We start from the raw sequence: 13597 nt of genomic DNA on the forward strand, positions 1-13597 counted from the left end.
GACTTAGAGAAGGTGCCCTTTCCTTCAGACACCTTTCCAGAACCTTCTGGAAAAGTGCCCTAACAAATACAGGAGGCAACATAGACCTCCAGTAGCAGCCAGGCCAAGTGGCAATGTCAGGCTAAGCTCTGACTGTAAAGAAGCTCCGCAGAGATGTTAGGTAGGAAGATCCCTTTATGCACGTTTTGTCATCTGCCGAAGAAAGACACGCAACTCGTCATCTTCTGCCCAAGGTAGACAGCTCTAAGCCATCTGGTCTTCTTTCCCAAACCCCCATATGCTGCTTCACAGATCTTCGCCAAGACAGCATGACAGCCTCTACCTATCAGAGTTTACATAAAAGATGAAAATCTTTTGCCATCCCAGGTTTAAGGCTTTACCCTTTTCCAGAAATGTGTACTCTCAAAAAAAAAAAAAAAAAAAAAAAAAAGCCTCCAGGCATCAAAGAAATAATAAAGAATGAATAATAGTGAAAATATGAGAAATATATTTCATCAGGTAAACCTCACATTATACATCAGTGGCTCCCACAGGGGTTGTTTCTTCATGCAGGGGACATTTGCCATTGTCCAGGGATGTTCATGACGGTCACGGTGGGGAGCAGGGGAAGCCACTGGCATCTAGTGAGTAGAGACCAGGTATACTACACCCTACAATGCACAGCATAGTCCCCTACAACGGAGCTACCTGGTCCAAATAATGGTACCACAGTGAAAAACCTTGCAGTTCTTGACTGCCATTCTCCAAGCAGCTGCTCAGAAGCAGCCCAGGCAGAGAATTTCAGGGTCAAGTACATGGATGACCAGAGAAGCAAAAGCCATCCATCTTGCAGACTAAGCCACTGTGAGTATCCACACTGCTTGTTTCACCTGGCCAGCCCCAACACTGTATTTTTTTTTTTTTACTTGACTTCACAGTTATAGTTCTTCCATTCCCTCAAACCTTGGGAAAACTGAAAATATACCAAGGCACCAAAGAACTTTTGGAAATTTCCAGGCAGACAGAATCAAAGCTGCAGCTGGCGTTTTCCAATAAAGAACCAAATGGGATATAACGAGAGCACCTGATGATTCAGAGGCCCAGGTAGATCCTGCTACTGTTGGCCATCAACTTTTATTTAATTGTCAATTTATTTGAAAACCAAGGCATTGGTCTATGGGCCCCTGAAGTAACAGACCTTCAGTGAAGGCCTCATGAACCCAGGATCCCAGGGTGGAAACTAATCCTCCCTGACTTCTTGCTCAGCCTCAGGGAATGTGGTTGGTATGTTCTCCGACCTCCCATCTGACACTTCACCCTGAAAGTTCCCTGAGAGCAGAAAGTGAAGGTTCTGGCAAATTCCAAGGAATAAAGAAAATTCACCTGGAAAATCCGCAGTACTTTTCCTCTATCTCTAAGAGAATAAAAATATTTTTTAAGTGCATTGCTTTAGTTTTAGATGGGAAAATCATTATCTCTAAGAGATGAGATTTTTCTGGCTTTCAAAACAAGACAACAACACAGTTGACTCAGGTGGCAAGGTTAGAATGGGAAAATCCTACGGTGGCAAAGCTCACAGGCCAGCTCTTCAGTAAATAAAAGTCTCTCCTCATGCTGCCCAAAAAACTGTGGAAAGGATGTCTGGCACACCTTGTTTGGAACGGGCAGCAATGCTGCAACACTTAATTCTTTAGCTAAAATATTCTTAGAGACTCATTTGCAAATATAACCATAGAAGATGTGCTATCTATGGAGCATGGGTCAGCACAGTCTTCCTGCAAACGGTCAGTTAGTAAATATTTTAGGCTTCGCAGGCCATATGGTCTCTGTTCCCGTGACTCAACTCTACTAGTTCAGCATGGACACAGCCACAGACAACATAGAAATGAGTAGGCATGGCTTTATTTGTGGAGGCTGAAATTTGAATTGCATCTCATTTTCATGTGTTACTAAATAGCCTTTTAAAATGTCTTTCAAACATTTAAAAACGTGAAAGCCATGCCTTACCCACAGGCCTTATAAAAACAGGCTGCAAGCCAGATTTGGTCCATGGGCTCTTGTTTGCTGGTGCCTGGCCTAGGTGGAAAAAATTCCAATTTTTTGTTCATTCTTCATTCCAAAACTGCTGTCTAAAATTGACTTTACTCCTTGTCTCATTGCAGTTCTGAAATCACAACAGTAAAATGAGAGAACAAAAAAAGCAAACAAAGAAGATAAAGCTACCATGATACCACTTTCCACTGAAGTATCCAGGCCGAGAATGATCTGGATGTGACCACTGGGCCTCAAGGCACCGTCTTGCTCAACACAGTATAACACAGCATTCCAGCGTTATTTTTAAACTCAGCCAGTGTGAAGAATCTCCTTGTTTAGTCTTTGCAGCTTTATATTATTCAAAAGTTGGGCCAGAGAAGAGGTCGAGGGGAGCTTGGAAATGTACTAATTTTTCAAATCTAGTTGTCTTTCCACTCAAACATGTTGGGCCAGCAGTGGCAAACCTATAGCATGCGTGGTGCAGCGGGCACGTGGAGCCCTCTCTGTCAGCACACCAGGCAAGTCGCCTCAGCTTTGTCCCAGCAGCCAAATACATAACAGTGCACAAAGGGGCAGTGCTGGCACTTCTCAAGAAATAAATGGCCTTTGGGTTGCAGTATAGGTGCTTGGTCTCTAAAAGTTTCACTGTCACTGTGTGAGACCATTTCTTGCTCTTCAGAAAAGATATGACTAGTTATCACAAAACATTTCTTCAAAACATTTCACTATACTGAAGAAGCACTCATTCTTCCCACACAGGTCCTGGTACCCTACAAACAGCATGCTAATATTTAGAATCACTTTGCAACAGAAACTTGAAACAGACTTGGAAGCAGGTTTTCAATTCAGTTGTGAAGATAGCAGGTAGGTAAAAGGATGAGCTTGCCACATAAAATACAGAAAATTTAGTTAAACATGAATTTCAGATAATTTTTTTTTTTTTACTATAAGTATGTCCCATACATAACTAGGTATCCAATGTTGTAAGTTGCTAAATGTTCTCATGGGGAATCAGTTCCCCACTAATAGCTAGGAATCCCAGTTTCCTATTTTAGTCTACTCTCCCACATGTAACTGGTTCTTAGAGTCATTAAAGTTGAGATACAAGGTGGGCCAAGCAGAAGGAGTACTCACATTCCAGTGTCTGATAATGTAAAAAAAGCTCTTCCTGGAGTTTTGGGGGTGGGAAACTGTTTTGTATCTAATTTTGCTGGTGGCTGCACAGATTATACATGTGTTAAAATTCAGACATAAAAAATTGAGCCAGTTATGCTCTCTGTTCATTAATTATTATTATTTTTTTAAGTACTTGAAGCTTTTACTTCTTACAGAGAACCCTGGGAGCTCACTTAGCACACCGGACAAGCAAGTGAGTTAAGTAGCAGGCTTGACTCTGACCCCAGTCCATGGTTTGCTTACAGGGTTTACATCCCAGAGGGCCCTGGCTTCTGTAAGAAATGGGCTTCTGGCAGCCCCATCTCAAAAATCCGCCCAACAAACCTAAAGGTATCTGCGTTCACTCAGCTCCCAGTGGAAGCACCCCTCCGCCCCACTCCTACACACTATCAGCTCTAAAGTTAAATCAAATATACCATGAAAGGCACAAGTGCAAAGCTGGTGGCCTGGGCTGGGGGCTGAGGGAGAAGAGGGTTTGGGGTAGGGAATGCATCCAGCCCACACTGTGTTACAATCTCCTTATGTTTGGTTTGGCCCACACAGTGTTTAAATTGTGAAAATTTAAATAGCAACAGATTTCTTTCAAGAGCTGGATTTCCAGGTTTTCTTGAAAAAGCAGAAAATCCTGGGTCTGTATTTCCACAAAGTACCAATCAGCTGGACTTGGGGTACCCCCACCATCCCCTGGGGAGTCTGGTCTCAGTCCTAAGAGCTCAGTTGTTAGGAATTGACTCCCTAACATAAGGATTCCATGGGGTGTCTGCCACATGGAACCCTCAGGAACTGGGAGCCGTCCCCTCCTCCCTTTAAGAGGGACTTCAGGATGAAGCGAACATCTTTTGCTCAACTTTTGAGGCACTAAGGTGCTCTGTCTCCCATGAGGGAAGTGATCCATTTTGCTGAGGGAAGCCTGGAAAAGGCCTCTCCACGGATAAATGAGGCGGCCCCCCACTTTTGCCTGTGGACCCAGGCTGAGAGCGAATGGCAAACCAGAAGTAGTCAGAGGCAGGAAGGGACCATCAAGACAGAGAGAGGGGGAGACACCGGGAAGGGGATCGGGAGGCAGGAAATGGAGGAATTAAAATTGCTTTCACCTTCACCTCCTCTTCTCTGGGTTCAGAGGCAGCACTTCCTTTTCATTCTCCCCCCATCAGATCAAACTGATCTGATATCTTTTACTCTGAATAAGATGGGGAGTGATCAGGCTGCGAGAGTTTTATTTCTAGTAGTCAGAAGGATTAGAGTTTATTCTACATCCCACCCCCAGGATCTTCTCACCCAACCCCACCAAATCCATCCCTTCTCCTGTTAGTATCTGGCAGTGCGGTGGTTTTATTGGATTAACAGCACTGGATTTTGAGCACATGTGAACAAAGCTGCTTGCAAACCAGCTGCAAAGGTGGTACTTATAGGGGCTGGGAGTATCGCTATCCCAGAGCAAGTTTTGCTTACCTGGATCACCACTTGCTGAAAGATCGCTCATGTTAACATTGAGTTTATCACAGTTCCAGAAAATTTTTAAAGACTTCACATGCCATTAGAAGCAGAAAGTGGTATCAACTGAACATGACAAGACAGGCCATACAGACTCAGTGTTGCAGACCAGCCAAAAGCCTAGTGGAAGCTTCTGGTCTGACTCCATGCCACTTGGTCAAAACACACATTTCCCTAAATCTTGGCCTCACTATGACATCACAGGAGGGACAAGCACACTACCTCACCTACCCAAATCCTGACACTTTGTCTGGTATTTACTGGCCTCAACCATGTCGACAGCAGCACTCAAACTCAGAGAAAGAAAAGCCTACAACTCAAGGGGTTAAAGCATATGTTTTCCTCTTGACAGTAACATTTTTTGGTAACCCCCTCAGTTTTAAGTTTCAGCCCTGTATTTAAAAATAGAGAATACTTAGATGACTGGTTATAATTTAGCAGAGGGGAAATATCCCACCCACCTAGCATAGACTAAACCAGTAAAAAAGCTTTTTATTTTTTCTAAGCAAAAAAGTAAGGGCAGGTTTCGTAAAGGTATTTGGTCATGCACAGTCAGAGCCCAGAAACCCACAGGGTGATGATGACCTCAGCTGCTACAGAAGTGATGGGCAGAAAGGTGTGTTCTGAGGTCTGGTTGAGGCCGTTTCATCTACAGTGGGAGCTTTTATCCGGGGGCTTAAATGGCCTTTCTTTCCCATTCCAAGTTATTCAAGGGAAAGGTACCAGCTTCTCTGTTCCTTTCTTCCAGCTAAACTCATGATGCTACAGAAACTGTGATACTAGGGTCAAAGTCTGACCCAAAGTGTGTGTTCAAGCATTATGCAAACAGGCAGTAGTCCTGTCTCTCCTTTGTGGCTATGTGTATTTAATAATCCTTATTTACTTTTTGAGGAGACAATGCTGGGGATCGAACCCAGGGCCACGTGCATACAAGGCAAGCACCTCTACCACTGAGCTACATCCCCAGCCCTCCTGATGAACATCTTAAATGAACCTGAGACTACTGAAAAATACTGAGGCAATAATTAAGGGGCACGTGAAGCCCAGACATGCACCACCCCATACCAGCCCCTGCTCCTGCTGGTATTTCCTGCAAGAAATAGGTCTCATCTGTGTGGAATCTCAATCCCAGAATGCTCCAGAGTGACCTTTCCTCTACAAAGTCCCCTGTGCTGTGTGGTCTGTCACTCACAGTCTGCCCTTGTTCTCTTAGGCCCCATCCAGTACAGTGTGCCTTCTGTGCTTTGTGTTTTAAGAAAAATAAGAGACTGGGTGAGGCTGAATCCTTCCAAAAATGAAGTGCTGGCTCAAACAATGGATGCCACAAATAAGGGTGAGGGAAGTCTGGATGAGATTCTTAAGAAAATAAACTCCGCTGGACGGTGTCAATGATAAGGCATATTTGTGCACACAGATGGGCTTAAGAGAACTGTTAACCATCAGCAAATACATGAGCACCACTTGCTACAATCCTGGCATCCCACTAGAGTTGCCCACATGAGAAGCACCACACTGTGAACTAGGACCTACAGGGATACGTGTTTTAAATGAAACCTCATTAGCTGATCTCCAATAGGACTTCGCTACAGCACCTTCATACCGTGATACATCACTCTCAAAGGGACTGCGGCTAGACTGCTGGATACCTTCTTTACCGCACACCTTGTCGCCCTGAACGGTCCCTAACACTTCTCCATGGGAATTTTGTAGCCCATATTTTCAGTTAGCCAATCCCAGGCAAACCCTCCCAACCTGATCAGCCAATTCCAAACAAACACTCCCAACTCGCTCAACCAGTCTGTATTGGCCAGCTTGTCCGTTGCTGGGACAAACACCTGGTATACACAATTTAAAACAGAAAAGATTTATTTTGCCAAATGGTTTCAGAGGTTCCAGTCTATGGTTGGCTAGCTCCAGGACCACAGCATCATGGTGGAAGGGTGTGGAAAGAAAAGCTGCTCATGGTATCAGGAAGCAGTGTGCAAGGAAAGAGCCCAAGAGGAAGAGGGTAGGAATGAGATGTAGTCACCCCTATGACCCATGCAGACATATCCAGAACTGTGCTCTACTGATATCTCAGGCATCTCTCAAATCCATCAAACTGACAACCAATGCCACAATCCCAAACAAACCCTCTTAATCTGCTGAGCCAATCTCAGAAAAATTCTTTCAAAGGTATCTTCACGTGACCAAAAGAGAGAAATTTCATATTACTTAAATAGATCCAAGTAAGCACCCAAGACAAAGCTTTCCTCTTGATTGCCCATGTAATGTGAGAATACAACTGCATTGCCTTCAAACTGGATTATGTTTTAGAGTCCTGCTAACAAAACTGAATTTAGTCTTTTATTCTACTACATCTCTTTAGATATGCACATCAAAGAGACTTCTGGGCATGTCACAGTGAGCATGTAGCACTTATCAAGACCCAAGCACTAATCTCTCTTTACTGTTGATCTCCTACCACTTTCCAATGTTCCTGAGGACAGCAGCTGCTTCCAGGAACAGCAGCATCTAGGAACTTGTTATAAATGTAAATTCTTGGGCTCCTTCTCAATATAATGAATCAGACCTTCTGGAAGTGTAGATCAAACAACAATCTATGTTTTAAAGAGCCCTTAAGGTGATCCTGAAAAGTCTGAAAACCGCTGTTCTATACCATGTCTAGCAAAATAAATATTGTAAGTGCTGAGGCCAGCAGGGTCTCCCTATATTGTCCCTTACAATACTTGAAGCTGTTTATAAATCAGATCATCTCAAACATCCTGGCTGATTGCAGACAGGCTCAGATTTGTATATTGGGTTTTCAGGTCAGATTTGGATACCTTGGGTCAATTTTCTTAAATATTCTTCTATAATAACAGGAAATTCCAATATCAAGGTTCTGATTATCTTTTAGATTCTCCTGTTAATTTGGAAAGCAATCTTCTGCTTAGATATGAATATTCTGAGTTATGAAAATGTCCATGATTATAAGGGGCTCACTTAGTGTCAAAAGATTTAGCCAGTAAGCACTGTTTTTCAATGATCCAAACATTTGGACACCGAAAGGACAATGCCCCAGCAAAATGTAGGCTGATTTTGTAATATTATGAAAGACCCAGGGGCTGCTAGTAGGACTACTTCATGGTATCCTTATGAAACCCAAATAAGTCAATGCATATGGAAAGCACACTGTAAAGTTCAAAGCTCTACCTACATCTAAAGGTCACATAATGTCAACTTGTTGACCCAAAGGAATTGTATTGTGACCACAAATCTTTTGAAAGTTGTACAACTAATTGATATTCTTTTTTTTTTTTTTTTTTAAATAAGAGAGCCTACATTTAAAAATCAGATTGCTGGATTCTCTTGAAAAAAATCATTCTCTTCAAATTCTCTTCAAATTGCTTGGTGTAGTAACACAGAACCTAAATTCTCACATGGCAAAAATTAGCTGCAGCTTAACTGCAAAGTGGCATCTGTTTCTCAGGACCTCACTTTCTACTGAGTCTGTGTCCTTCAGTTACTTGCACACGGTCCCCCAGCGCCAACTGAGTTTGCAATTCATGGCCACTGCCAACCTCTATTACTATTATTACTATCCTCAGGCACTGAAAATATTCAGTGGTTTATGTTCAGCTGAAATTTCCTAGTTGGCAAAGGTTAACAGAATTAACCTTTGTATCTGCTTTCTATTTAAAGATGTATGAATTATGACTTGTTTACTTGCTGATAATAAATAGAAAACTTCTGAGTTCTTACTATGTACCTGCTCTGAGCATTTCCCATGAAATCTTTCAAATTACCCTTCCTTGAAGTGGATTTTACCACTAGGCCCATTCTACAGATGAGGAAATGGAGGGATAAGGACATCATGCAGATAATAATGAAAAGGCAAGATCCAGCCTCCCTGAACCAGTATCCATGCTTATAACTATTCTGCCAGATTGTGTGAGGCACTTGCATTCTTGGGGATCACTGATTCCGTATATCAATGCCCAGTTGCTGTCTCAGTCAAGGTCATACCACGCAACAACCAACTCTTACTGCCAAGCAAGTTGATCAACATCCCCCAAAGGGATCAATGATGAAATATGAATAGTTCAAAGGACCAACAGCAGTGGTCACAAAAGTTCTAGACAGTCCGTCCCCACAGAAATGTAGAAGCAACCTCTCCGAGCCCTGGTTTTTCTTTAAATATTCACAGAGCACAATCCATAACTCCTTTTGCTTGGCTTTTAAATAACTTTTTTTCAAAAAAGAAAGAAAACTTCTGTATTTCTCAGGACACTTAAAAGTTTGCCAGAGTAGTTGTTCTTTGTCCCAAGAGGCTAAAGCCTAAACTACTCAGAGGAACAAATAAGTGGTCAGAGAGGCATATGACCTTTACACATGCTTGTGCAAGGCTGCCTTGGCACTCGCAGCTCCAGCAATGACCCTGAGCAGGCTCAAAGTGTCTCCTATCCATGGAGTGACCCTACAAACAGCCAGGGAAAACCCTTCCTCAGCACTAATATCCCTAGCAAGTCATTTTTTAGGCTTTCACACAGAATTTTAGAAGCAGAGTGTCACTCCTGTCTCTAAAATGGAAATAGATAGTAGATGACTGTTTAGGATATTAAATTCTCCAAGCTTCTGCCAGCTAGCCACCAATAACCCAGGTCTACAAAGGACATGGATAAGCATGGTCCTCACAAGAATCGCTGTGTGTTCCTTGACTCTCTGGATGCTCAACTGTAAGGTAAAGACCATGAGCCCTGCCCCCCAGTTTCAGAAGGAAGGCAGCATGTGCCAGGCTTGCAAAAATTGTAAAACACTGCACAAATGCAAAAGAACATTTTCATTATTCCACTGGATAGGTTCTAATACATGAGAAAAGTCCTCAAAGAACAAGTGTCGGTTCAATGAGCATTTCTTATTTCAGCACATATAAACACACTCATGCTGGCCCCTGGTGCCAGTCCATGTGGCTCTTAGGGCTTTTGCCCAAAACAACCTCTGCAACATTTAGTATTTTCAATCAGGCCCAAGGAGAACAATTCTCCTCTTGGACCTGCAGACATCACAAACCCTTTCCCAAAGTTGGTTTCCATGGAGACACAGAGTTTCTTCCCCAAGGGAATGCTACTCATTCAGTTCAAGTTTATGTTGGGTGTTTCCACACTCTGAATCCAGGCTCCAAAGACTTGCAAAAGGATGTGGGTCTCCTGGTTTATCTCAGGCTGTCCCACTGCTATGGAGTCAGTCTGCTGTTTTTCATGAGCTCATGCTGCAGCTCTGGAATCACCTACACAGAGGCTCATGGGAAAAGTGTGAAGCACGGCAGCCATCTTGGGCGGTAGTTCAAGGGAGTGGTTCAAAGTACAGGTTCCAGTAGCCTGCAGGATAGGTTCAAATTTTGGCTTTGATGGTATCTGTTTAATGTCTGGACAATTCTAGAACATGTTGACCTATAAAATAGGATAATGTAGTAGTACCTTCCACATAAGCTTGTTGTTAGTCTTAAGCGAGATATTGTATGTTAAAAAACATTTCGGTCTTATTATTATGTGCCATTTTTCATGCTTTTGGCTTTCCTTTTCTCACACTAACTGTTCCAAGTAAATAATAAGACAAACAACAAGTAAAGTAATGCCTTCTAGTAAGGGGGAAGGTTATGACATCAGTTTCTGTGTTCTTTTACCCACAACTCAAGGGTGGTCTACATGCTCCATGTGTGTGCTCACAGACACAGTCCTCTTTGAACTGTACATAATTGTTTATGTGTCATCTAGTTTTTCCATTCTACTATAAACAACTTTAGGTTAAAAAAAAAAAGCACTTCACAGTGCCTCACTGAATGTACAGTGTTCAATAAATGGCAATTATTATTCCCTGGAATCACTATTCTACATTCATTCTGTGCCAGAAGCATTTTGTATATTCTAAATTTATAGCTTTGGGAGTGTCCCTCGGGATATAAGGAGCGTGCAGGAGTAGAGACATTTGTCAAAGATGGAGTTACTCTTCTGTTGGCAGGAAGTAGAACGACAGTCACTTATTAGTCACTGAACTCAACTGGAAGATTCAATTAAGGTACTAGAGTTTCTGAGTATGCAATTCCCTTTAGGGACACAATTCCACAGGTGTCCTGACAAATACCTCGGGTCACCGGACATACGTCCTTTCAAAATTAAGTGTGCAAAGAGTAAAGTCTTCCCTTCAGTGGCTGAATTTGGGATACTGTCTTTTCAGTGTTACACCTTCCCAGAGGAGAAATACCTGATGGAGAAATAGATGGATGAGTCCCTCAAGTCATTATCTCTGCCTCTGTTGGAAGTAGTGAGAAGTAATGCTGGGTAGCATCTGGCCTTCAGTCAGAATTGAAGAAGAGCAAAAGAAGGCTCTCCATGGTCTGTCCACTTCTGAGATGTTCTTCTCACCCCCAAAGAACAAGAGAACAGTGTAGACGGGAACTGAGGGCGCTGCCTCATCACCACCTAACAGCAGGTACTTCATCTCTATTACCACCGACCCATACAGCCAACTCTTGAGGCAGAACTCACGAGCCAATTTTCTAGTTCAAGCAACTGAGACCCAGACTCAAGTCCCAGACGTCTGAGTAGGTGAAGATGTGAGGACTAGTTCTCTTCTTTTCTCACATCTCCATAGACTTCTGGTGTGCAGGGTTCTGGACAGGTGTGTGAACGCTTCACCATTCCCTAAGAAAAGTGTTTGAGAGAGGCGGAGTTTGCTGAATCTGGAGAGTGTGCACTAGGCCAAAGTGTGGCATAAACCATCTGCTCCTGTGGCCACATGTACCTCCACAGTCCTGTCTCTTAGTGTTCTCTCTCTCTCTCCTCTCTCTCTCTTTCTCCCTCTCCCCACCCCCGTCTCTGTCTCTGTCTCTGTCTCTCCCTGTGATATCACTGTTGACAACCTATATTGGTTCACTGGTGTCCACATGTATCATCTGCTCCTCAGCTCCATAGGACAGACTCAGTTCCACAACTAAACAGGAGTGAGTGGGTACAGACCTCACACACTCAGGAGAATCCCACAAGATTCCCTAGATCTCTCTTGAAAGCGAACTTGGCCTCTGCTGGGATCACCTCAACTCCACTTGGAAGCATGGCTGCTATGTTAGCTGCTACTGGCCCTGCATTCAGAAAGCAAGTCCTTTCATGGGGTTCAGCTGTTCCTCAAGCATCCAGAGAAGCTGGTCATACAAAGGCTGAAAATGTGACAACTGTTGGAAACCGTCAGTAGCAGCCCGTGGGAGCAACTGAACGCTCTCTGGAGCAGCCACTTGGTCAACAGTTAAAGCAGCCTATTATCCAGTTTACACAAAACATCCACCAGCTCCATGGCACCAACAACTAAATATCTCCATTCTTATCAAGCTCATGACATACTTGCCACTAACTATAGAAACCATGAACAACTTCACTGGCCATCAAAGTATACATAAACCAGGGCAAGGGATTGACAATAAAACAGAATTCCTGAGCTCTCAAGACCACAGTCAAAGACTGCCCCAGGGGCAAACCATAGCACTTGGAAACCAACAGCTCCCTCCTTCCAGGGGTAAGAACTCCAAGGCTTTCAGAGGTACAGTCAGAGAAAGGGGGTTTTGGAGTCAGAGCAACCACACCAAATGCTTCTAAAGAAAGAAGCGCCTGTGTGCATTTTCCCAATGAAAAATCTGTCCAAAGGCTTTTGAAAACGCTTTCATGTATAGTATTTTGCTTCCAAAACATTACACAGTATTTCTCCAACAAATTTACATGTGTTTCCAGGGAACTCCTGGACAAAAAGGAAAAAAAAAGTACTACTTTAGGTGGAAGAATGTCTGGCGATTCTTTTGTGCCAATAGATTAACAGACTTTCTAATTGTTACTATTTCATACAGCAGCCGTAGTCATTCCCTCATCCAAAGGAAATATATAATCCAGCTGTAACGGCTGCAGTAAAAATACCACATCTGTGGATCATTGGCAACACTCTGCCACAACTGCACAAATCTCGGCAGTCCCAGAGAGTTCTTTTTGTACCCAACAAGCACATGGGTACTTCTCTGAAAGTGCACATGAACTTTGCCAAAACCACTCACTCCTTGGTACACTGGAAAGAGGTTTGCAGAGAACCCACACCCTAAGAAAGAGGCTCTCTTGGAATATTATTCCCACGACCCCGTTGTAAGAAGTCCCCAGACCTCTCCAGAATGGTGGCTTGTGCCAGGGCCCTTGTCAGTATCAAATAGAGAAGGGGAAAACTGGCACTCTGGTTTCTGGGAGGAGATTCCACAGCAGCGGGCTGGCTGAGGAGCTGGCCCCTGGTTTTCCACTTAGCAGGAGCACGACTTCCGCAGAGGAAGGCGGCCACCGGTCTGGTCACCCATCTCTCTCTCCTCCAGGGTATGAAACCAACGTATTCCTGAGCACTGGGTGGTAACATTCCAGAAGTCGCCCCCAGCCTATGTTTAGTCTGTCCCCAAAGCCCAGTAGACAGCATCTTATTTCTAACCCAATCTTCCCCAGTCCAAAGCGCGCCCTGGGGGTTTAGATCTACAGCCGTATAAAGGCAAAGGCAGCGTGGCTGAGCCTGGACAGACTTTTCTCCCTGAACACCCGGCCTGCGGCTACCGTGTTGGCATGCCGCTCACCCCGAAGCCCTCGGGGTCCGGTCCGCCCCAGACAATAGAGCAAGAAAATAAAATGAAAGTGTACTTACTGCTATGGCTTGCAGCCTCTCCTTGTGCAATTCCGCCTCTGCCATCCTGGGGAAGGGTACACAGGCAAGGGAAAGAAGAAAAAAAAAAAACACACGCTATAGTCACCCGAGGAAATGATGGGCACCCCGGGGGGCTTAGCAAGAACCCGGGCAGAGGCGCGGGGTGGCTGGGGTCCGCTGGGGCGCGCGCAGAGCCGTGCGCACCGCTGGTTGGCGGCTC

General features: G+C 44.0%; 1 protein-coding gene across 1 annotated transcript in view; it reads right to left on the reverse strand.

The window, feature by feature from the left end:
• Positions 1 to 13597, reverse strand: part of LOC102017879 (A-kinase anchor protein 2) — a gene marked incomplete at its 5' end in the record, with an annotated part of 466044 nt that overhangs the window by 330335 nt on the left and 122112 nt on the right. Inside the window, 1 exon segment of the mRNA XM_005382747.2 lies at positions 13378 to 13423. Within this exon segment, the coding sequence (XP_005382804.2) occupies positions 13378 to 13423 (46 nt within the window).

This window comes from Chinchilla lanigera, unplaced genomic scaffold (genome assembly GCF_000276665.1).
Source record: "Chinchilla lanigera isolate Chin_1 unplaced genomic scaffold, ChiLan1.0 scaffold00018, whole genome shotgun sequence".
Taxonomy (NCBI): domain Eukaryota; kingdom Metazoa; phylum Chordata; class Mammalia; order Rodentia; family Chinchillidae; genus Chinchilla; species Chinchilla lanigera.